Source organism: Quercus suber, unplaced genomic scaffold (genome assembly GCF_002906115.3).
Source record: "Quercus suber isolate HL8 unplaced genomic scaffold, Cork oak 2.0 scaffold_1054, whole genome shotgun sequence".
Taxonomy (NCBI): Eukaryota; Viridiplantae; Streptophyta; class Magnoliopsida; order Fagales; family Fagaceae; genus Quercus; species Quercus suber.
The window spans coordinates 2,705-28,288 of NW_027070463.1; the positions used below are offsets into that span (position 1 = coordinate 2,705).

General features: G+C 36.5%; 2 protein-coding genes and 1 long non-coding RNA gene across 6 annotated transcripts; all 3 read left to right on the forward strand.

Annotated features, from left to right (window-relative positions):
• Positions 1 to 11,029: 11,029 nt before the first annotated feature.
• Positions 11,030 to 12,286, forward strand: LOC111988771 (uncharacterized). The gene has a single exon (XM_024020563.2). The coding sequence runs from the start codon at positions 11,030 to 11,032 to the stop codon at positions 12,089 to 12,091; it is 1,062 nt and encodes a 353-aa protein (XP_023876331.2). The 3' UTR covers positions 12,092 to 12,286.
• Positions 12,287 to 17,367: 5,081 nt separating this feature from the next.
• LOC136065621 (uncharacterized) lies at positions 17,368 to 18,843 on the forward strand. Its single transcript, XR_010627244.1, has 2 exons — positions 17,368 to 17,703; positions 18,791 to 18,843. It is a non-coding gene; the product is annotated as an uncharacterized LOC136065621 (long non-coding RNA).
• An 882-nt stretch (positions 18,844 to 19,725) lies between these two features.
• LOC136065620 (serine/threonine-protein kinase STY8-like) lies at positions 19,726 to 23,218 on the forward strand. Of its 4 annotated transcripts, none has more exons than XM_065769106.1 (4): positions 19,726 to 19,807; positions 20,717 to 20,847; positions 22,640 to 22,780; positions 22,878 to 23,218. In XM_065769106.1, exons 2-4 carry the CDS (start codon positions 20,761 to 20,763, stop codon positions 22,905 to 22,907), a joined length of 258 nt encoding a protein of 85 aa, XP_065625178.1. In that variant the 5' UTR covers positions 19,726 to 19,807; positions 20,717 to 20,760; the 3' UTR covers positions 22,908 to 23,218. The 4 variants fall into 4 exon arrangements, 3 of the variants coding, with proteins under 3 accessions (XP_065625178.1, XP_065625179.1, XP_065625180.1); XM_065769107.1 differs by having other exon boundaries at positions 20,732 to 20,847; XM_065769108.1 differs by having other exon boundaries at positions 19,753 to 19,807; positions 20,736 to 20,847.
• Positions 23,219 to 25,584: the final 2,366 nt, after the last annotated feature.

Genomic DNA, 25,584 nt, shown 5'->3' on the forward strand with positions numbered 1-25,584 from the left:
TATCTACATTCTATAATTCTATAGTATAATATAAAAGTTGGATTGTTAAACTAGAGGATACACACAATGGTGACACATGTCCTTTTGACAATGTATAAAACAATGACACATATAACGTTGGAAAGATGCAGACAATTATTGGTCAATGTCAAATTTTTTTTTTTTTGGTGTCAATAATAAATTCCACCATTGTAATAAATATCCACTACAAACTCCTTTAAATACTCTAAATTGTCCTTAAATAAACATTATAAATTCCACCTTTATAATAAATTCTTAAATGATATGTAGTCAAATATTCATGATTAGCTCCTTTAAATACTCCATAAGTTTCCCCATTTTTTCTCTTGTAAACAACTTTACAAAGAATTTTTTATTTTATTTTTATATAAGTAACCTCAAAGGCTTTTTTTTGGGGGGGGGGGGGGTTGTGGCTGAGTAACCTAAAATGCAAGTCCTAAAAAATTAATTTGTACACATAGTTCTCTTTTAAGTGTAAACAAAAATAAATAAATAAATAAACAAAATCGTAGATGTCTTTCTATATATATAAAAATGTGGGTACCTTAGGCATGCATGGCAACGTCCTAGACATGCATGGTAACGTTCTAGGCCGTCCTTGGCATGCTTGGCAACGTCCTTGGACGGAGTCCTAGGAGTCCCACATCGAAGGAAAACACCCCCCCCACTTGCTGCCTTATAAGATGTGAAGCTAAGGGAGTAGTGTACCACTAGAACTCTCATGAGTATTCTAGTGGTACACTACTCCCTTGGCTTCATAGGTTATAAGGCAGCAAGTAAGGGAGTTTTCCTTCGATGTGGGACTCCTAGGACTCCATTCGAGGATGTTGCCATGCATGCCTAGGTCGTTACAAAGCATGTCGACGACGGCGTAGGACATTGCCATGCATGTCTAAGGTACCCACAATAAAAGGGAGTTCTAGTGGTACATTACTCCCTTACCTTCATAGCTTATAAGGCAGCAAGTGGGAATGCTAGAGAGAAGGAGAAAAAAGCATGATGGCGATCTCAAGAACTCTTGTAATCATTGTCACCCAACACATATACAGGAGTAGAGCTCCACGGATTGTGCCGAGGACAAACTTTCTCTGATAAACTTAGCTCATTTCTGTTTGATCGCCATGAACCCCCATGTTAACCGTTGCCCATGCACTTAAGCTTAGCTTTTTAGCCCACTCTCTACAAATCTATTGTATTGAGCTCACTGGGGCCAAGATCCCATTCATTTTTGGGCCTAGTCCGAAAATCGAGACCCTACAAAAAATATAATTACACCTATTTATTATCATTCTCATTTGAGTTTGGGGGAAAAAAAAAAACTAAATTACTATTTTTTATTTAAGTGGGTATTACTATTACACATCATTTAGGGGGAATTCTAGATTTAAATACACTACACTTACACTTTTGTGTTACACTCACTTATTTATTACAATTTTTATTTAAGTTTTAGGGGAAAAAATAAATACAATATAAAATACAATAATTTATGTTCTTTTGTGTTTAAAAGGAAAAAAATGATTTACACATTTAAAATTTTAAATATAATAATACATGAATTAATACAATACAGAAAAATCATTGTAAGAGCATTAATAACTGAAAATGTCATTTTATCCTATTTTAGCATTCCAAAAATCTACTTATCAAAAAGCTAATTTATACCATACCATACCATTTTACAATGCATCCAACATTCCAATTTTTATTTTACCATTCCGCACATCAAAATAATATAAATTATACAATAAACTAATATAAAATTATCTCTTACTCCATTTTAATTTCTATCTCTATGTCACTCTTTCAACCACATATCTACATAGCAGCCTCCCTCTTAACCATACCACCTCCACACAGCAACCCAGTCACCACCACACAGCAACCACCAAGACACCATACCCACCACAAACCCAACAAATATCTAGCCACAAACCAACCAAAAACCAACCACAAACCCATTAAAAAATAACCAAACAAACCGGGCACCATCATCAAGCCATCACCATGCCCACTGCCCTCTACCCACCACCGCCACTTCCACCAGCATGAACCCACATTAGCAAACCACTGCCACGGCAACCTCCACCTCCACTATCATCAACACCCACCACCATCGTAACCCCCCACCACTAGCACCACATCAGTCACAAACCCAACCCCACACACACATCTACACTCATCAAACGCATTGCCGTTGCAGCCATCCACCACTAAAACATAGCAGATTGGTGGAGATCGGACTAAGCACACCCATGCTGGACCAAGCAAACACACTCATCAAACCACATGCTAGACCAAGCACACCCACTACCCACGTCGAACCAAGCACACCCATATCAATCTCAACCAACCACACCATGAGAGAGAAAAAAACCTAGCCATGCTAGAAAAAACCCAGCATCATGAGAGAGAGAGAGAGAGAGAGAGAGAGAGAGAGAGAGAGAGGGTGCTATGAGAGAGGGAGTAAGTGAGGATTGAAAGGAGAGAGAGAATCAGAGAAGAGGAAGTGAAATCAAAGGGAGTGAGAGACAGAGTGTGAGACGGTACAGTGCTATAGTGATCTTTTGGAATTAAAATATATTATAATTTTTATAATTGTGCTACCGTGCCATCTTACATTTTGGATGGCACTGTAGCACAATTGCAAAAAAATTGGCAATTCTCAGATTTTACAAGTCCGGCTACTGGGCTCTTTTTGTGCCTTAATGCTAAATTTTCCCTACATTTCCCATTCACAATCCCCAATGGGAATGCTCTAAAGCACTTATATGCTTGTAATTAGGCTCTTTATTGGTGTTAACGTTCAAAGTTGTTATAAAGAGAAAGGGGCCAGGTTTAACAATAAAAATTTCAATTCGTAATCCTTCTAGATGGTGCTATTTAAGATGGTAATTATATATTCTGAGGTTTGTAAAAGTCATTGTTGTGGTGTGAATTTTGACTTAAATAGGGAAGAACATGCGTAATAATGCGTTTTGGGTCCTATTTTTTTTTTTGGCCTCAATATTGGCCCTAGTTTTGGTACGAGGATATAGCAAGTATAGTAAGTCGAGCCTGAATATGAAGCTTCAGACGTGCTGATAGTTCATATCGATCAAATTCATGATAATCCCCTCCATTGAATCCAGTTGGGGTATATACAGTTTAGTTTCAATCAGAAGGAAGAAGGAGAAGAGTCATGATGGTATTAATTTCAATTATAGCTATCACTTAAATCCTCTTGGGAAAGATGTTTGAGCAAATACTGCTCATATTACCACTTATTAGTATTACCACTTTTATTTCAAGGTCAAAGTAACAAAAGATGTAGGCTAATCAAGGCATCTCTTAGCTAGGTGGTGTTATTTTTAAAATTCATAACTGCGGGTCACGTTATGAGGGTGAAACATCAATGCAGAATTAGGATCAACGATTTCCAAAAATTTGATGTGAAAGCAAACTAATTTTTATCACAGTGCAAAACAGTATCAAGTTAAAGAGAAGATGCAAACCTTAGGAATCACAATGCGTCCAACTGTTGCACATCTACTGTGGGATGTCCTTTTGCAAGAAATGTTTGGGCCCTTTGCCGAGGAAAGCTTCAGAAATGTCCTAATGAAGCCCAAGATATTTTCATGCTTCTTCGATGTCTATTGGATAAACTTCTACAACAGGAGTTAGAAAGATGGGCAGTGATTGCTTGGGCAATTTGGAATGCTTGAAATAAATTTTATTTTTAGCATATCCAAACCCATCCAAAGGTTATTCTTGATGGAGCAATTGGTTTTCTGCAGGATATCAGAGGCTGGTAGCTGCTCAGTGATTTGTTTTGGGTGTTTCTGTTGCTGTTTGGTATTGTATGTCTAGGGGTTCTAATTTTTCTGTATATCTGTTGTTTTTTTGCACAGTGGTGTTTCTTCTGCCATGTTATTTTTCTGTAGTGTCTGTTTTCTGCAGAATAAGTCTGGTTTTCCCCTGTTTGTAGTGTTTGCTTTCTGCAGAATAAGTCTTGGTTTTCCCTGTTTTGATGATACAGGGTTCTTATGGACTGTTTAGTATACTTTATCTAATAAAATTTCTATCTTTTATCTCAAAAAAAAAAAAAAAAAAAAATCAATACACATCCAATAACAAATAATATTGGAGAAAAAAAAAACTTTCTTCCCTCTATAAAAATGGATTTAGATGTGTGAGCATGAAAACTACAGAGTAATCAAGTGATATTCTGTACAAGGAATGTTTTGTGTCATAATTTGTTGGTATTTGTTATTATATTGATGTCAAAATCTTTGCCACAATTGACTCAGGGCATAAGATAATTTGTGACCTTTTGAACATAATTAAAAGAATTAGTTGACATGTTTAAATTGACAATATAAATATATCTTTCTAAAAAAATTAATGGATTCAGATAACGAGAACACGAAAACGACAAAGTAATCAATTGTCATTTCCTTACTTGTGCACGTGAGATTTTTTGCGTCATAGTTTGTTGGAATCTGTTGTTACAAAGGTATCGAAATCTTTGTCGTAATTGACATGGGGCTTACGATAATTTGCAAATATTTGAACACAATTTAAGATCCAAAATTAATGTAAGATCAAAAGAAATCATAGCTAAACTTTGATTTTTTTTTTTTTTAATACAAGAAAATAGTCTTAGATTCTATTCCACAAATCTGTGTGAGTGGTGATTTTGCAAATAATCAACAAATTTGAGATGAAATATTCTTTTCTAGCTCATCTAGGAGCTGGTCGTTCTTATCAACTTCATGAATATTCGGATCAAAAGAACGTTTGTAACTTTGTATTTGGAAATAAAGTAAATCTCCTTGTAATCCGTTTAATTACAAATCAAGCAAAAAGGAGCACCAATCAAACACTCAAAAAATGTGAAAATAAGGGTGAAAAAACTGTATAAATAGAAAAATTAGTTAATCTTACTTGAAACCCTCAAGCAATTAATTCACAAGCATATATATGCCTAACACTAGATAAACATACTCGAGATCTACTTTCTTTGGCTAGAGATTTAGAAATCATATATAAGTTTTCTTAGAAAAAAAAAAGATTAATATAGTTAATAAACTCCTAGGTGAAAAGAACCATAAAAAGCTCTTTATTTATTAAGGAAAAGATTGGGAAAATGTTATTGATTTTTATATCAAAGAGGTTACACACCATGAAATCATCTTATGAACCTAACTACAATTTTCCTATAAAAAATGATAATTATATAATAACTGCAAATAATTTTTCCGCAACCCAGTTTTAAATCACTTAGACTGACTCAGAAAACATACCGATAAAGTAAAACATAAACAAAAAAGACATTGAAAAGTGAAAACTGTATGTTTCAGAGAACAAAAGCTGCAAAACAAGAGGAGGTTATATAGCTGAAAAAAGTTGGGGGGGGGGGGGGGGGACCTCAATTTGTAAATAGAGATTGGCTCACAGTGTAAGCCACAAAAGCAAAAACGATGCACAAAGTTGATTAAAGGGATTAAAACATACATGCATGCAGCAAAAGAGAAAGCATATGGTAGGGAATACAACTAAATTACTCGGGGAATTGGTGTCGCAAGAGGGGGCAGGATTGGTATTGGTTTAGGAATGGGTTGATAAAACAGGGGTCGCACAATGGAGCGTCTCAGAAATCGCCTTTGATGTTGTCTCCTCTTAACAGCAACAAAGGTTGAAACACAAGCACTTGCACTTGATACCCATTTATGGACCAATTGGAGGAGTTGGTGGGTAGTTCACAAAAAACTGGTTACTATTGTTGTTGTATTTAAACATGTCTCCCATTTGCATTGCATTTAGCACAAGGGTTAGCAGGATTATAATTTACAGGTATATTACCAGCCATTGACACAACCAGATCAAGTAGTCTATACCTACCTAAAGACCAAAGTCTCTCTCTATCACTTAAGTAACACTCAATCTCAGACTCTTTGACACTCAGGTCCAAATTTAACACACTTAATGTTGAGGATGAAGTTATACATATTTTGGCTAGTAGTGTGAGAGAGTGACTCAGTACTAGTGTGTATGATGCTCGGCAATTACAAAGTTGGGGGAAAAATGGAGAAACAAAATTAGTCTTACAATCTTTGGTGCTTTCCAGTGTTTTGAGAAAAAAGATTTTACATTAATTGTGATATCATTTTTTGCATATGCATTGATAAATTCAGTTGTGATTGTTTGTTGTTTTCTTCTATTGTTTACGTTTTGCGTTTACTCCTTCCTAATGGTTTTCTCTCTCTTTTGTGAGAGAGTTCATATTATATGATTGAAAGAAGAGATAAGAAAAAGGAGTGGTTGAAATGAAGCATCTTTGTACAAGTGTTGGAATAGCTTTGTCTTCTTCGACATGATATCAATGGTGAAGTATAGTAGAATATAAATGAAATGAAATCAAATATGATAGAGAGTAACCGTTAAAGAGAGAGGAAAAAAGCATAACTGAGAAACGTTTCAATTTTCAAACGAAAGAAAGGAACCATAATGGGCCAGAGAATCTAATTCCAAGCCCACTTTGAGACCCCCTAGCCTTTGTCTTGTGTCTTCCTTCAGATTTGCCTAGCCCAACTCGATCCATTTGAAAAGGCTTTTGTTAATGTGTGTCTTGTGCACTTGTTGAAAATTGATTCAAAATAGTCCCATCTTCATTGGGAAGTAACAAACACTATGTTTGGTTAGGGTGAAAAGTGAAAGGATGAAAAGTGGAGGAAGGAAATGAGATAGGAAAATGTGATTTTTCATTGTTTGGTTGGAGTGAAAGGGGTGAAAAAGAAAATAGGATGGCTAGAGTTTTCCACCCAAGGCCATCATTTTTTCCCCTCCAAATTAGGGAGAAAAGACGAGAAAATGACATTAAGAAGAAAAGTACAAAACTAACCCAATTTTTTACGTTCTTTAACTTTTAATAATAATGGTTGCTCTTTATCCTTCTAGTCTTTCATTCTCTTTACTAGACATACATAATGGGAAAAAAAATATTTTCTATCATCTTAACATTTTCTATCCTCCCAACCAAACAAAACAAAAGGCTAATAAACAAATGCTCTTTATGGTCCGTATGATTGAGTGAAAAATGAGAAGAATGGAAAATGGTAGTATTCCATTTGTTTTGGCTTGGTAGAAAAGAGGGAGGATGGAAAAGGGAATTGTTGGAATTTTCCATTCAGCCCACAAACACCATTCCTCCCAATTTGAGAGGAAATGTGAAGATAAAATATTCTTTTGTTTGGAATTTACTAATTTGCCTAATATTTTTCTATCATCTCCTTATGTTTTAAAGGTATAACAATAAATTTATTCAATTAACCTTTTCCATTCTCTCTACCAAACACATAAGAGGAAAAACTGAAACATTTTCTAACATTCCACTTTTTCTATCCTTTCTACCATTTTTATGATTTCACTTTTCTATCCCCCAACTTAAAGTGAAATAAAGTGACTTGACTTCCTATAAAAAGGCAATCAATTATATAATAAAATTCAACCTTAACGAAATGTTTTATAACTCAACTAACATATTGTGATGTTTCAAATGTAAACGTTTAGGATTCAAATCAGCTTCTCCTAACTATCGGTTTATAAAAAAAGGTGATAGAAATACAAATCAACGCTTGGTCTCAAACTCTCTAACACTCAAGTCCAAATTAAATGTACTTTTATATTGAGGATATGTATTTGGATGGTAGTGTGTACTAGTGTATGATGCTTGACAATCAAAGTTAAGGGCAACATTTAGGATTCAACTCACTCTACTCCAAACTATTAGTTTATATAAAATAAAAAAAAAAGGCAAAAATACAAATTACACCTTTCAAATTTCAAAATTTGATTTTTAGTCATATAATGTTAAAAAAAAAAAAAGAATTATTGAAGTAATTTGTTATGATCATTAGTCCTTTTTAATGACAATTTTTTTAATTGAATGTTTAAATGATGAATGGTGACCGCAAATGTAATCATAAAAGACAAAAATAACAAAAAATAAAACTTACATTACTAGAAGAGATCTTAAATTCTATAAGGACTTGATGTAAACCTTTTAATTAACACCCTAAAATAAGGACATGCTACATCATCATATTACTAATACATAAATATATATGATCACACATGATAATATCTCAATAAATACTATATATCATGTTTTAAGTAAAAAGCTAATAGCAGGTTCCAGTTAGTTCAACTGGTAAAGTCTCTAATGGTTGTATAAGAGATCTGGAATTCAATCCCCGCCTACACTAAAAACTGATTAGTGTTTTGGTCTGATGATAAAGAGCTATCATTAGGAGCGGGCGCCATAAGTTGAAACTCTCTTTCAAAAAAAGAAAAAGAAAAAGAAAAAGAAAAAAGCTAATATGGTGTTATAATATGTTGTAAAATGTATTGAGTTTTAGGCTGTGTTTGGCAATGTGTAAAATATTTTCTGAGTGTAAAATATGTTTACAGAAAGGAAGATATTTTTAGTTGTTTGTTTGTGTTATGGAAAAATTGCAAGAAAAGTATTTTCAGTGTTTGGTATTGCATGTAAAAACCTATTTTCGGAAAACCTAGCCACCACCATAAACCCAGCCACCACCAACTACTATAAACCCAGCCACTACTAGCCACCATCAACCACCACATAACCAATTAACCTGAAAAATTATAACAAAAATCAAAATACATTAATCTCAAAATCAATATCAAAACCCATCTACCAAAACCCACAATCCACCACTATTGAAACCCACAAACCACCCCAGCCATTGTTTCACCACCCTCAATTGGCCACCATCAACAGTAGAACTCACCCTAACCCACCACCATTAAAACCCACAAATCACCCCAACCATTGTTCCACCAAAACCCAAGAACAAAATTATTTACAATCAGTTAAAAAAAAAAAAAAAAAAACCCACAGTCACCACCATTAATGGAGCTTTGAAATCGGGAAAGGATGGTGTGGGTCTTGATGGCAGACACAAGATTGGATATGTGCCATTCCCGATTTGGACTTGGTTGGTCGGAGGTGGGTTTGAAAAAGATGGAGGAGATGAGGAGGGACACAGAAGAGAAGAAAAGATGAGGAAGAAGAGAGAAAAGTTAGAAAGAAAAAGGAGAGGATTACTCATTGGCAGGTGGAGGGGAATGGGATGGCGTGATTTGATTGGTGAGAAGGGGTTGGGTGGTCTTCTTGTCACTTTCCCTTCTAGCTTTAGCTCTTTTCTCTCTCTCTCTCTCTCTTCTCTCTCTCTCTCTCTCTCTCTCTCTCTCTCTCTCTCTCTTTGAGTGTGTGAGTTTGGAAAATGGGTTTAAAGGTTGTGAGGGTCCTTTTTTTTTGACAATGTCCAGACCAAAGTAAAAGCAAGGACCTTGGGCCTTTTAGTTGTTGTTTTAAGAGACTCGGCTTGGTTCACCGCAGTTAAATGGGCTAATTACAAACCAAGTGGTGCACAGAGCAGGAATCCTACAATACATACATACTAACAAGCAAGAAATATATATGCATGGAACATTAAGAAAACAGTAAATGAGCAATGTGATAAACAAAAGACACAGGATAAACATTAAGGATCTTTAAGACAATGTGAGATATTCCATTACTTTTCTTAATTGTGTATTACAATATGCTCACTAAGACGTATTACAAGGTCTAAATAATCTCAAAAATTACAAACTTAGATGACTCTTCAAGCCTCTAAAACTTGTAAAGTTTGAATCTCTTTGAATCCAAGTATGTTCTATAGTGACTATTTGAGGATACTAGGCGGTCTTTTTCTTTCTTTTGTTACTTTCTTTGGGTTTTTTTTATAGAGTTTTCTTAATGATTTTATTCTCCTTCACTGTTGTTGAATGCCCCTTCACTGTTGGCTGCTTCCCTTTTTTATAGTGTCATCTTGGAGTTCTAGGGTACCATTGATTCCCCTTCTTTGCTCCCCTAGGTATCAGAACCAATGTTATGTCAGCAACTTTAGTGGCTGATCCCTTCTTTGTTTCTCATAATTTTCTTCTTTTGGTGCTTTTTCCCCAAAAGCCTCTTGTTGACTTTCCATTTTGGGGTGTCCCTAGAGAGTTGACCTCTAATCTTTCTTCCTTCAAGGCTTCTAAAGTTCTAAACCTCATCTTTTCAAACTTAGTTTTTTAGCTGCCTTTCCTTTTGTCATTTTTACAGAGTGAGCCGATTCCATCCCTGCCAAGTTGAAAGTTTTCCCAGCTATTTCCCTTTATGGTTCTTTTTTATGAGTTCCCTAAGGTACCAACCCTTTGTTCATGAATTGTTAGTCTCTAAGCTTTTTGATTCCTTTCTACATCATTGGGTGGCTGATAAGGACGTATCTGTTCTTCATTCCTTGTGTTTCTTGGCACTCCTTTTAAGTTATCTTAATCTCATCCTAGTTTTGCTGAACATCCCAAGGGCCTTAAGCTCCTAGCAGTCCTTGGGTATTCCAGCCCAATTCTTACCACTAGACTCCCTAGTAATTTTTTGATCTTGGCAAGCTGAGCTTTTTCTTTCTTCCTTTCATTTCATGGGCCCTAAGGCCTATCCATTGGTGGGTCTTCGGCTTAAATATTTTTCCTTATTGTGAGCTCAAGCTTTTTATTATTTTTTTCATGGAGTTCAACTTACTGTGCCATTTTGGGCCTTGGTGCAGCATTGTAACTTTTTAGACCTCAACAAAGGTAAATGAGATATGTAAAATATTTTACAGATCAAGGGGCTTATTTTATGATCAAATTTTACTATTTTCAATTTGATTTTATTTTACATGTGCACTCAAACATACATTTGAGTGTAAAATATTCTCCCAATTTCATTTACACTTGAAACAAACACAACCTTAAGTAAAACGTTGATGTTTGACAATTTTCTATTAAATAGTATAAAATATGTAAACATTACATTCTTATTAAATTCGGACTCTTACCATAATCACAATTGACCCATTTAAAAGGGTAATATGCATTTTTGCAAAAAAAAAGAAAAAAAAACATAAAGAAAAAAACCGGTTCGGGTCTAATTGTTATGACATATCCATCCCAGATCCCCTATCCACGATCTACCCTTATCCTACGCACTCTGACTCGACACACGCTCTCTATAGTCTATACTCTGTGCGCTATATTCTGTTCAGCCACTATAATGGCAACTGAGCTACAACCACCAGAAGCCCCAATCCCAGGCGGCCCAACCGCCACCACAACCACCACAACCGCCACAACAATAACAACCACAACTGCCGCAATAACTGTATCAACCGCCCCACCCTCATCCGAAAACCCGGCCCCAGCTTTAGCCCCAAAACGACAGCGCCGGCCCAGCGTCCGATTAGGCGAGATCGGTGACCAACCCGCCACTCTCTCTTACGACTCGCACGTGCGTCGAAGCAAACACCAACCCTGGCGACTCCCCAAAGACCACTCGCACGTGCCACAGCCTCATCCTCATCCTCATCCTCAGCCTCTTTCTAATAAGTCGGTTAAGGCTCGCTCCATTACTAACCTCGTTAACGGCGGAGATTCTAACGACGTCATCATCCAAGAACACGAGGATAGGAACCAAAATAACGGTGACGGAAACCTAGAATTCGTGAACCGGAAGAAAGCGAAGCGGGGCTCCGTAGCGAAACGGATCCGATCCAATTGGGTATCGAAAATCGACGAATCGGCAGGACCCGAAGGAGATAGCAGAGAAGACGAAGGGTTTCGAGATTTCTTCGATCCAGACTCAGATAGTCCATTGAAGGAGCATAGTCCAGTCCATTCCGTTGACAACGTGGCACTCGATATATGGCACAATAGAAGGCAATCGAGGCCCAGGGTTTCGGAGGAAAACGACGCCGAATTGGAGAATTATCCGGAGTCGGATTCGAGGGATCGGAGATGCGAGACGAGTGAAGGAGTGAGGTCGTGGCTTATCGACTTAGGGTTGAGCCGGTACGCGCCGGTGTTTGAGATACACGAGGTGGACGACGACGTTTTGCCATTGTTGACGCTCGAGGATCTTAAGGATATGGGAATAAACGCCGTCGGATCGAGGCGCAAAATGTACAATGCAATTCAAAAGCTTCGCAAGGGGTTTTCGTGAGTGTAGTGTAATTTTTGTTGTACTAATATTTTACTGCTCTTGCTCTTAGTACTGCTAATAATATAAATTTGTAGTAGTGTAACATGTTATAAGAAACCCTCGGAAATGTTGAATAAAAATGCATGTCTGAGATGGTTTGAGCTTAGGTAATAATCACATGATATTGATAATAGTAATGATGTCTTCGTTTTGGTTTTTTCATGTTTTTCTCTAATTGGTACTGATGTTTAGTTATGGCATTGGCATGACTTCAATTTGGGAAATTGGGTGACAATGAAATTTCGCATTTTGATTTCATGAGTTATTCTTTCTTCTTATAGTGTGCTAATGAATGCAAGGAACTTTGTCTAATCTTAACATATTTGAAAGTTTTCGACTTCATTCTTATTTGAGTATTGGTTAAGTACTTTCTAGGTTTAATAATATGGTAAGACCCAGTTAGTTAGTACCAATTTATTGTTTCATTACGTAATGGTTTCGTTTTAGCGTGATTCATCTACTTATTACTTTTGAGATGCTGACGGTTATGGAGACTTCCTCAATTCCCCTCCCAAACCTATTATCAGTTGTTTACATGAGTGGGTTGTCTGTCCTGTAATTAAGATAATTCGTGCTCTGTTACTATCATGGTAGGTTGAAGTTGTGTGGCTATGTTTCTGTTGTCTCTTTAGTATTGACCAAACCCTTAATTAATAGTACCGTTTTGTTTATGATTTAATGCTCAATTTATTAACTAGTAGTTCTTTTTGTTTCGGAATATGTTTGTGAGTACCTAACTGATGTGCTTGTAGGATAAAATCGTTTGTGGTTCCAAAACAAGTACATATTGCCTGCTCAAGCATTCTTTTGTTTCATATTTGGTGATATTTAATTTTTCCTTTACCTATCAAAAAAAAAAAAAAAAAAAAAAAATGTGGGTGTGGTGGGGATGTCACCTAAAAGATAATATTAACACAATGCACAATTATATAGAGAAATGCAAGAACATTAAATCAATTCTTTGGAACAACCATATATTTGGAATGGAGGGGAGAGGAGGGAGAGGAAAAGGGAGTAGAGGGACAGGTGGCCAGAACATAATAAAAGTTAGTACATTCCAATCACCTTCCCTTCTCTTCTCCTATCCTCTTTCCCCATCTCCCTCCATCCAAACACTGAGGTTGTTCTCCCAAGAAGAAAAGGCAAATGCCATCTAAAACCTAATGTATATACAGTAATACATACAGATTCAACAGCATTAGGATCAACACTGGCAGATGATTGCTCAGTTGCTCCTCATCAAGATGAGACAGACAAACCCAAGTCCTGTTTAAGAATTTACTGCCTTCATATACCATCTCTTATGTTAGAGGCCAAATTAAATTTCACCAGATCACTACACAAAAGAAGGCCTATATATGACTTTCGCATGTGTTTGGATAAGCATAAAATCCAACCACAACCAAGCCAACTTATGTACATCTTTTAAAGCGTCACTTTTTCTAGGTATAATTATACTTTTGCCTAACTTATTTTTATAAAAAATAAATAAATAAACCAATAAAAATAAAAGGCTATCCCAAACGTACCCTAAGCCACCCAAGCAGGAAGAACAGAGATCCCTATATGAGACTAGCCAGGTCAGAAGTTTGATTAAAGCTCATGCAATGAGTTCGGTTTTAGCTTTAGCTGCTAATACCAAGCAATAGATGCAAATGGAGGAGTATCAATTTTATTATAAAAACTCAATATGAAGAAATCTTGTGCAGGCAATAAAGACAAGATCTCCTCAAAGAAAATTGAAGAAGCTAAACAGGAAACAACCCAATTGATATCTCACCAACCTTTTTTTTTTTTTTTTTTTTTTTTNCGAACGACACTCAATTATGTATTTGCAATTTTTCAATCCAATTAGCAATGGAAAGAGATATAGTTGGGGTAGTGCAGCATTAAGTTGGTTATATAGACACCTTTGTAAGGCATCAGAGAAGGAAGCCAAGCAGATTGGCGGTGCCGTGCTATTGGTGCAGTTGTGGGCATGGGAGAGGTTTCCACACATGTCCTGTGATGAGGCATCCACACCAAGCACTGTCCCCAGGTCCACTTGCTATCAGGTATGTAGGATCTTAGATAGTTACCGTTTTAAATTTTTGTATTATCTTTTTCGCATGGGAATTATGTAAGTACCTAATATGAAGGTCATGTCTGTGTTGTTTGGTAGATGGAAAGGGGCTAAGATAACAACTAAACATCCAATGCACGTCCTACGCGCCTATCGTTTGTCGCTCACTTCGCTACGGCCAAATCAGGTATCGTGCGTTACAAGTAGGAATCGCTTTGGCATGTAGTTGTCGTACTTACAAGTGGCAATGAATAAACATTTTTTATTTCAGAGTTGAACATTGTTGCTATGTATTGTTCACATCCGTTACACATTTTTCTAATTATATTGTTAATATGGTTGTTTGCATCTGTTGAATCATTGCAGATTGTCTGGGAGCCATACAGAAATTATTTGGGTTCCCTGCCCGCATATTGTATGGCAGGCCAATGCATATGGAGGTCTATCGTGCCGCTCATACATTTTTGGGTGGTCGAAGGCCATCACCCAGAACGTGTTCTCCGACAGTTTGGGATGAAGCAAGACATACCGATCAATGTCGATACTTCAACTGGACTTCACAAGATAACACTTCAGGGCAAGCATGAAAAAAACTGGGTGGTTGAACATAAAACTCATATTGCTAAATGGGCGGCGCATGCCACAATTGCCGATGCACCGCCCTTTCATGGGGAGATGAGCTACAATGACAATTATATGGTGTGGTTTCGTCCTCGCGCTGTTCGCCATATTACGAGAGAAACCTCGTACTGGGACACTTTGGTAAGTTTACAAAACACTGTTCTGTTATAAATGTACCTCGCTTCGCATAGTTTAGTTCAACCTACTAACACTATTCTTGTATACTTATGACAGGTTGAATCATAGTTGAGGATTATGGAGAAGTGCGAACCAGGGTCTGAGATCTACAATGATTGTATTAATGCCTTATGAGCTGTTGAAGAGCTCGGTCGGTTGACATTGGACAATGCACGCACTGTGGGCAACACAAGTGAACCGGCTGTAGGGCGTGGTCGGCAAGCAGGTAGACGTCAACGGCAAGGAGGCCGTCAATCTAGTTAGCGTCCCACATCTAGTCGGCGTCAGACACCCGTGCCCACATCTGGTCAGCGTCACACACCCGTGCATGACCACACCATGGAGGAAGCAAGTCAAACAGTAGATGAGATGTGTTTGGACATTGGTTATGACATGGGCTCCATGGCACACAATGATGCGGGTCCATCCCATACATTTGCCCATGGGGACACATCTCGGTCCCCATCCATGAGGAGCGATGATACCTGCCCACCCACATCCCTTACTACATCTCCATTGCCCACCGCCCGTATGTCTCTCCCAGTGACTACTGGCACTGCCCCCGTAGATGTAAATGGTAGAGATGAGATGAGATTCATGCCCACCCCTGGGCGACCCACCCCTGGTGCTGTCCCCCCTGAGTTTGTGCATACCGAGTTCATCCAGACACAGATACCCGCCGCCCCACCAGAGGCTTCACACATTCAGGATCAGCCGCGAAGGCCGCAACGGACACGGACACATCCTCCTGATTGTGAGACTGGACATGGTATGATACTTCGATTCAATTCTGATTACATATAATAGATAAATGATTTGCATATTAATATTTGCTTGTGTTCTTTTAAGGCAAGGTGAGACCAGTCAAGCAACCAGTGAGGAGAAGAAAACAGGAATGATTTTTGATGGACAAGAATAACTTATGTAAGTTATTTTTCAGTTGCACAACTTGTCCATTTCTGTTGAATTGCAGGCATTAAATAAACCTGAAGATTTTTCTTACTATAGGGCATATAGAAATAGTTTTAGGCCTGGGGAATATATTGTTAAAATTGTTTGTGGGTTTTGTTTGATTTGTTTGTGCATCTTTTTTCATGGTATTTTCAATGATTTGTTTTGGGTTTGTGTTTATTTACTTATCGTATTTTCATTTGTCGGCGTGGGTAAGGTCTTGGGTGATAGTTCAGTTTTGTGGCTGGGAGTTTGTGTGAGGTTTTGCCCATTTGGGTCATTTTGCTCATTGCGCTGGTGGAGAAATTTGTAATCATGGAGTAGGCTGAGTCAGTTTTGCTAGGAAGAAGAAAACCGATACAGTTTTGCTGCCTATTCAGATTACTTTGCTGGTATGTTGCATTTATCTTAATTTACACTCAATAATTAATGTGAATCTGAAAATAATCAATTGAATAGTACTATTTTAAATAATGGAAAAGATAATTAATTAAATTGTTTCTGTGAACTATGAATGTTTCATAATTTCTCCTTGAAAAATATATATAATTTTTTATAACATAAAGGGTAGGATAGTTGGCAAAATCTAAGTTTTTAATTCGTAATTATAATTTGGCATTGTTTACCTTTCCAATTATGGGGTTATTTATAATTATTATGTCCCCGTTTGTGGTTTTACAATTTTATAAGTCAAAGCCCCCTAGTTGTGATTTTGGGTTTGCACGTGCAATGTCCACAAATACTGTTGTTTTGAGATCCATAAAAGGTTTGTCCAATCTTTGCATTAAATTTCTGGTTACCTTTCTATTTTGTGAACTTTTATTGAGATGCTATGATATCCTTGACGAATTAAGGCGTTCTAATACAGGCACTCCACTGTATATGGCTCTGGAACTGGTACGGGAACAGCCTTACAACCACACAGCTGATTTATGGTCCCTTGGAGTTATTCTGTATGTTGAATCTCGTTGATTGTACTTTGGAATTGTTTATTGCTAAAGTAGTTGGATTGGATGCTTGGTAGTGCTTTTGAATCTTTTTCATTTGAACTGTAACTTGGTCTAAGAAATTTTCTAATTTTATTGATTGCTTGCATTCTATTCTTTATTTTAGTTTACTTCAAGTTTTGACTCTCATCCAGTTGCACTTGGGCTGGAAAAGGGGTATGAAGCACCCTTATTTTGTGTTGCATTGATCAAAAGGAAACACATTCAATCAGACACAGGCTTTGCGCTCAATTACTTAATAGTCTCTTTTTTCTTTTTTTTTAATGGTTGCAGGTCTTGTTATGGCTTTAATTGGTTCTCTCTTCAGTATAATGGTGGTAAGCTTTCACTTTGTTCAATATATACATAGTTGTAGTCCACATCAATTTCATGTAAGAATTCCATACAATCATTTTTTTATAACATTCTAAATATTTTAATGATGATTCTTCACAAAACTCTTGTCAAGAAACTTTTACTTAAAGAAAAGGAATTTTGTTTGACTTTATTTAACAAAGATTCTGGAGGGCAACATGACGTAAAAGATCATTAATTTTCATAAGCCATTGTAGTTTGATATACATATTTCTGCACTTGCAAAACACAAATTCACTTGGTTTGTGGTGTATAGCCTGCATTGTTTCTGAAATGTTGATTTATGCCAGCCAACATGACATAACATGTTTTAATGGATGGATGTGTCTTTGATCCAGTCAATAATAATGCCAGCTTTATGCTTTTTAAAAATCAAGGGGAATAAAGCTACAAGGACACAGGTAAGCAAAGTTTTACTCTCTCTCTCTCTCTCTCTCTCTCTCTCTCTCTCTCTATATATATATATATATATATATTCTCTATTCAAAATCATCTTCGAAGAAAATTATTCTATCCATATGGGGGAAGAACCTGACAGCAATTTGGTCCTACACAATACCATGTCACTTTAGATAAGGGCTGATATGAAGACTATAGTTGTGGGCTCTGTTTATTGCAGATAGGACTAATTCCTTAAAATTTAAAAATATGCCCATTACTAGCTGTAAACAGTAGAATCCAAAATGATACATCAAAATATCTCCTTTATGGCATGGTGAAATCTGATGATGGGAAAATTAAAATGTACAAAAGAAAAGAAAAGAAGACCATTAGGTGGACCTAGAATAAACTAATTTTATAAGATGGTGAGTTCTACTTGAACAATGAAAGTGGTTAGGATAGTGAATACTGACTCAATAGCAAATGTAAATTTAAATTCATTGATTATCCCCCTGCAAAGTGTCTTTCAAATCAGAGGAAAAGAATTTGTTTTAGGAGGATCTTAAGGCTGAATAAATGTAATGGCAATAAGTAAGACCTGAATCCTGAGATTTATCAAAGAATCTGTCAAACTGGCCCTTCAAGACTGGTTCCTAGTTTATATTTTTCCCATGCAAGACTGGTTCTTACAATAAGACCATAAAGGAGACTTATTGGGGATCCAAAGGACTTGCTTGAACTTTTTTTGCTTTTGTGAAGAATATAACATTTAAATTGTTCTGTTCACTGACATTTGGAGACTCACGACAATAGATTTATTGGTCAAATTATTGGATGCACATTGGGCTATAAAAAGAATGGATGCCCTTCCAAACTCTTTTGGGCTTGTGTTGTCTAACATGGAAGTAATAGGATCTAGATAAAATTGCAAATTGGGCTTAAGGACCAGTAACTATAGCTATAACCCAGTAGTGCCCCTTGCCCAAATGTAGTTGGCTCAAGTAGACAATTACTAATTCACCTCATAAACAAGTAGCTTTGTTTTGTTCAGTGAAAATTTACTGATTTATCAAAAAGCAATCACCTATTTATTTATTTTAATTGTAGAGAATGCTGTCATCTGTGCTCTAAACAATGCTGTCATCTGCTTCTCAAGGGTATGATATACATCATCTCTACAAATAACTATTTTTACTTATAGTCGAGCTTATTATCATCCCATTGTTAGCCTTTAGTCTGCAAGGAGTTGCTTATAAAAATAAATAAAAGGAAAAAGGAATTTTTTTTTTTTTTTGTCTAGGATTTGCTCTAGCATGTATTGTGTCCACTAGTCTACAATGCCATGATGGCTTCTTCTTCCTCTCACTTTATTATGCATTCATCAATTTACTTGCCCCTGAGTTTATGACACTTCATTCTTGTAGTATCCATATTTCCAACACTTTGCTTTCTTATTGCATATATATGTTTAAGACATTACAAAAAATTAATATTTTTGTCTTCTGTGTCTATTGATGCATAGACAACACTATGGAGTGCCTTATTATAACCATTTTTTTCACTGCTGGAGGTAATGAATTGTTCTTATTATAATTGTGTGTTTGGTTACAAAGCCAAGTGCGCAACAGTTGGATATGTTCATTTTAGTATTATACATTGCTATGCTCCTTAGCTACACTTTTAGAGAGAGCCTGACACTGGTGTTGGTGTACAAAGGTGAAAGCACTACTTGGAAACACACATCAAAATATGGGCTGCTAAATGAAGGCGGCTATGCAGTAGTAGTCCCTAGCTTGAGTTGGTACTAATACCAGAAATAAAAAAAAAAATAAATAAATAAATAAAAAAATGCTATAAAAAAAAACTGACTTTATTTAATGGCCATTATAGCCTGATGTATCTAATTGTTTTGAAACCTTGTTTCTTAGCTTTCGCTAACTGTTAGAGGCTAACCTCAATGCAGCTCAACTGAAGAAAAAGACCAACAAGCCCAAGAGACCTTCTATTCAGTCATTAACATCTAGTTTGGGGTTCTTCTGTTGATTAACATCTAGTTTGGGGTTCTTCTGTTGATATCAATCAGCTGGTTGTTCATTTGGCAAAGTACCTTCCACAGAAGCAACGGTAAGTACATGAACACTTCTTTTATTCTCTATGTCCTCTAATTGTTTACTAAAACATCTAGTTTTTTTTTTTTCTTTTTCTTTTTTTTGGTGCTAATAAAATATCTAGTTATTTATTGATATTGTTTTGTTCTTATAATATTTATTTATTTATATGGTTTAAGAAATCCTTTTCAATTTCTAATATACAGATCAAATGAAAATCTTATATTACATGAGGGACATAAAAATGTTAAAGGGGCAAATTTAAAATGACCACAAACTGAGGGTGCCTCTAGGGGCTCGGTTTCTAACACTTGTTGGTCTTTATTTCTGTCAGGAATGCTAGTCCATCAGAGGGTCTTTATTTTGGTCATGGGTTTAGTGAGATGTTATAATTATTAAAACCAATTGGCACTAGGCACCGTTAAAGACCTCTCTCTCTCTCATGTCTAATCCAAATTAATGTCTTAACATAGGTGTCTCAACTCTAAAGCACATTATAAGCACATTATAATTAATAAGGCTATGAGTATATATAACTTGTATAACCCATAATGTAAAAATTTTAAAAAGTTAAAACTTGTTGTTATGTCCAAACCTGAAATTTAAACTGTCAATTAATATAGTCCAAATCTGAAATTTAAACTGTTGTTGCTACCTTTTTATAATAAATAAAATGAATACTAGACCACTAGTCTCTAGTTGAAAGGTAGGGCACATACAGTTTCATTTCATTAAACTTGGTATTAATGCTTCAGCTTTTATATAACACTTTTTGGCTTAATCATTTGATCCTCAAGTTATTGTTTTTGTTTTCTTCTCCCTTTTGACATTTTTTCATATGAATCTCATATATGCAAATTTCATTTACATAATTTCTTTCGTAATCTAAATGATTATATAATTGGAGTTAAAACCACAAACTCAGGGGTACCTTTTGCAGCCAGCCTCCCCTCTTGAGTGCTATGGTTCATGCCATATACAGCAGGACTGGTGATATGCAATTGGTTAGAAAATCTCTCCCTGCACTTCTCAAAGAGTATCACTTTTGGAATTCAGGTACCATAATATATATTTTCTTTGATTTTAAGTGGAATTATGTTTACATTTCTTCCTTAGCTTCATTTTCTATGGCTTGAACTTTTTGAACTATTTCCTTTTTTGTGGGTGTGGGGTTTTGATTTGTGTGGGAGTGGGTTCTGGGTTGGTGGGTTGCGGCAGGTCTGGGTCGTGGTGGGTTGTGGTGGCATGGGGGTTTTGGTTGTGGAGGTGCAATGATGGCGGGATAATTATAAGCATAAGATGGTTTGCTACTTGTGTTTGTTTGTGAAAAATGGTTCTTTTTAACTTTGTGAGTGTAGGAAAAATGGTTTGCTACCTGTGTTTTTTTGTCCCAAATTTTGTTTTTTATGTACTTGAACCTTAAATTTTCTACCGGCAGCAAGCTTATTGTAGGGAAGTGATGGTAGGCATGGCAAGACTGGAACTTTGAGGTCAGTTGGGAAGTGTTATTGCTGCTTGCTGGCTATGGCTATACTTCTTCATACAATTAGAATGTATAAAACTCATTCTAAAGATTTTTTGTCAGTAGAACTTACAAACTGGTATATTTTTTGTTGGGAACTAGCAAAATTTTGGCAATGAAACTATTCAACCCCCACACCCTGTGGGCATGTCTGCGGGACGATTAATAGTAATACATATTTGCATTGTGCATCATAGGTGTGCCAGATGTTTGTCAATCTCTAAAGTCTAAAGCTTTTCGCTGCTTTAGAAATTTTGTTAAACTTCTTCTACATCTTAGCGGATCATCCAATTTAAATTGAATTAATCAACATCTGGCATGTTAATGCCTGATATTGAACGAACAGATGCTAAATGTTGACACTTCTTGATGAGACTTGAGAGAGGTAAGCCTTGATATTAGGGCATTTTGGCCACCTGCTCAACCTGTTTTGACTAGTTTTTATGGCAGTAGGAGTGTGGCAGCAGGTTGGTTGTTTTGAAACCTGCCTCTTATGGGTCAAGTGTCGGTTTTTCCATCTGAGAATCTGAACCAACTGATTCCGTCCATCCCAACTGCCCTTACCTTCATTTCCAGCAAGATCTCCGTCCAGATAGTGCCTTCGTTGCTGGATCTGCAACTGCAGTCATATTTAATAGCTTTCAACCAAATCTGACCGCCACCCATGGACACCCGCACGATCAAGCCGCTGTTTCTGCTCTGTTGACAGAGGGTTCTGTCCTCCCCCACCTGATGTGGTAGGGTTAGGCATCAGGATGAGCTTAAACTCGATTCGACTCATTTCATGGACACCCCTACTTGATATCATGGCTTTTGAAATGACACTTCTAAATTTCGGTGTGCACCTCGAAATAGAGTTTAGAATAGTTGTAGATTATACCTGTAAATGACAATTTAGGCTCATTAAGATTGGCAAAATATAATAATTCAAAGATTAAAATGCAGTTTAGTCTCCTAAAAATCACACCAGTTGTCAATTTAACAAACGATGTAAATTTTAGGGGACTAAACTGTATTTTAGCCTTATTTTAATATCATTCAGGCTCTTTCGCTAGAAGATCCCAACATATTGAGTCTTAAACGCTGGTTTTAAGATACTTAAGACTGTGTTATATTAGCATCTTGAACAGCAAGAAAGAATAAATGTAAATTTATACCCAATTTGGGAAATTTGTGGAGGCCAAATATGTCTTTTAGATTTCTTCTACTTCCTCTCAACTATAGCATGTTAATGCCTTTGAGAATCTAGTATATTACACAAAAAGAGTTGGCTGAATACAGAAAAGCAAAGCTTCTGAATTTGTGTTCCTGTAATCTACTTTCTAGGGACTGCGTCCAGATCTTCCCAAGAATGCACATCCCAAGCTGTTAGAACTAATGCAGAGATGTTGGGAAGCGGTTCCTGATAATCGGCCTTGCTTCTCTGTGATAACATCTGAACTAGAAACTCTCCTTCAAGAAGTTCAGGTACTCCCCGAGCCACAAATATCATTTTCCTTTCCATTAATTATTCATTTTTATTTTTTATAGTATATTACATTTAATCCCAATATGTACATTTCAGATAACTTCAGAAGTAGTGAACGGTACTTGAACATTCCTAGTATGTGATATTCTAAGCGGCTCATTTTCAGGCATGTGGGTGAGGATTTTTTCTTCTTGTTTTTGGTTCTTCAGTTAGATATGAGGTAATTTTGTACAAACTGAAAGGAGAATTTAGAAGCCTCTGTGTAATACAAAGTGAGGAGAGTATCATGGTTTGTATTTGATGTATACACTCTTCCAGGGACTGTAAGAAAACCATGATAAAATCTCGGTGAAAATTGTTTTGAGCAATGGTCATACTTTAGAGTGGATATAAAACAATTACTCTGGAACTAGTGCATGCCTTTTGTGACTGCTTCAGGTCTTGGCTTTTCAGCATTTCTGCCCCTATATTTGATTAGTAAAACTTGTTTCAACTAGTTGGAGCTGGATTGACAGCCAGGCAAATCCTGTACAAATTTAATAGTAGGATCTCTTGCCTCAACTGACTTATTTTCCATTCCAGGATCTGTAGTGAACTATGACCGAATGGAATCAGTGCATAGTCTTACATGATGCATCTATCTATAATTTTAAGACCACTATCTAGTCTTGCAGGATACATTGCTGTTCCATAATTTTATTTGTCACAGCACCTGGTGATAGCTCTGTGAACAGACTAGTATAATGTAATTCAATACATGAAGCAACTGCAAGTTTACAATCAGAATTCAGGGACATTTATTGTGTCCAACTTCTTTAACAACAATCCCTATGCCAATAAAAACAATAGCGCAATTGTAATAAGGCAGATTGGTACTCGACTTTCTGGAACTCGGGTACCAATCTGCCTTACCAAGTTTTTTTCAAAAATTCCTTGGGCCAAAAAACGTTGAGCCAAAGGTATAAGGCAGATTGGTACCCGAGTTTCTGAAACTCAGGTACCAATCTGCCTTACCAACTTTTTAAACCAAAATCCCTACGCCAATAACAATGGCCCAATTGAAATAAGGCAGATTAGTACTCGACGTTCTGGAACTCGGGTACCAATCTGCCTGACTAATTTTTTTTCAATTATTCCTTGGGCCAAATAACTTTGTGCCAAAGGTAGTAAGGCAGATTGGTACCCCAGTTTCTGAAACTCGGGTACCAATCTGCCTTACTAACTTTGTAAACCAAAATCCCTACGCCAATAAAACAATGGCCCAATTGAAATAAGGCAGATTGGTACTCGACATTCTGGAACTCGGGTACCAATCTGCCTTACCAAACTTTTATCAAAAATTCCTTGGGCCAAAAAACTTTGAGCTAGAGGCAATAAGGCAAATTGGTACCCGAGTTTCTGGAACTCGGGTACCAATCTGCCTTACCATCTATTTGAACCAAAATCCCTATGCCAATAAAACAATGGCCCAATGTTATAAGGCAGATTGATACTCGAGTTTCTGTAACTTAGGTACCAAGCTGCCTTGAAAATTTTCCTGGGCAAAAAAATCCTGAGCCAAAAAATTCCCTGTATGCCAATTTCTGGATAATGCACAAGATATCACATTTGCTTAAAACGGAATCATACGACAAAACATGTCACATAGGAACTCTCTTTTTTGCTCAGGCGTAGGAAACTTCATGTAATTCCTTATTTAAATACTTCAAAAGCCTTGTTTTTACAATTTCCACAATTGCAAAAAATACATTACATTGCATTTTATATTGTGTTTCTGTACAAGACGCACATGGCACATACACATGAAAAATATTAAGAGGAAGACTCAGGACCCCAAAAAAAAGACCAAAAATTAAGATCACTAAGATGTTAAGGCAAACCCAAAATAAGTAGGTGTTGTTTGGTAGAGTATATCCTCCCCCCACCCCCCCCCCAGAGAAAAAAAAAAAAAAAAAAAAAAAAAAAAAAAAAAATCTCCCCTGCCAATAATAGTATAATGCATGGCAGTCATCACCCATGCTTTCCATGTATTTCTGAGATTGGAGACCCCCACTTTCAACATGTAATCAGCTGCTACAACCTCCAGGTCCTCTAGCTGGTATCATCTTCAACACATCATCCTCTATCTCACCAGTGGTTGGATCAACCTAATAGTATTGTCAAATGCACTAGTTAATAAAACAACTATGATATGTTATAACATGAGCTGCAGACTGAAACAATTTGCATAAGGACTACGAAATTTTCAAAGTATAAAGTGTTTTTGGAATGCCAGTCGACTGGAAATTGGCGATATGGTATGCTTCAAATTCCATTTAATTTACTTACACAGGCCTTTCACATGTAATAAAGTAGAAGGGCAAAGTTATATTTGTACTTTTTGCTTGAAGGAAATTCAAATTTCCAGAACACAAAATTAGCGAAGGTGATTACTTATCAAAGGAAATCAAAGCAACAGAGGAACTGTGTAGTAACAACACTGACTGACCTAAGTTTTCATTACAGCCATTGATTTAACAAGAGATATGATCGTAGATAGAGTCATTGGTGAATAAGATTTCAATAGCCAAATCCAGCTAACTACGAAAAGGTTTTGGATTATAGTTAAGTCAATAGTCTGACTTATTATAACTCCTATATATATAACACATATGCACATGCATTGTAGAAGTCAGCCATGAACTTATGCACATGCATTGTAGAAGTCAGTCATGAACTTCTTCATTAACTTTGTCACTCAACTTTTTGGGTTTTCTTTCACTTGGTGTCATTATGCCTAGTTTCTTCAGGGCATAGTGGGATG

Excerpts from the sequence above, each read along its gene's own strand:
- LOC111988771 (XM_024020563.2), top strand. The coding sequence starts at position 11,030 with ATGACATATCCATCCCAGATCCCCTATCCACGATCTACCCTTATCCTA.
- LOC136065620 (XM_065769106.1), top strand. The coding sequence starts at position 20,761 with ATGCCATATACAGCAGGACTGGTGATATGCAATTGGTTAGAAAATCTC. Across the intron at positions 20,848-22,639 it reads GTATCACTTTTGGAATTCAG|GGACTGCGTCCAGATCTTCC; the intron begins GTACCATAATAT and ends TCTACTTTCTAG. Across the intron at positions 22,781-22,877 it reads CTCTCCTTCAAGAAGTTCAG|ATAACTTCAGAAGTAGTGAA; the intron begins GTACTCCCCGAG and ends TGTACATTTCAG.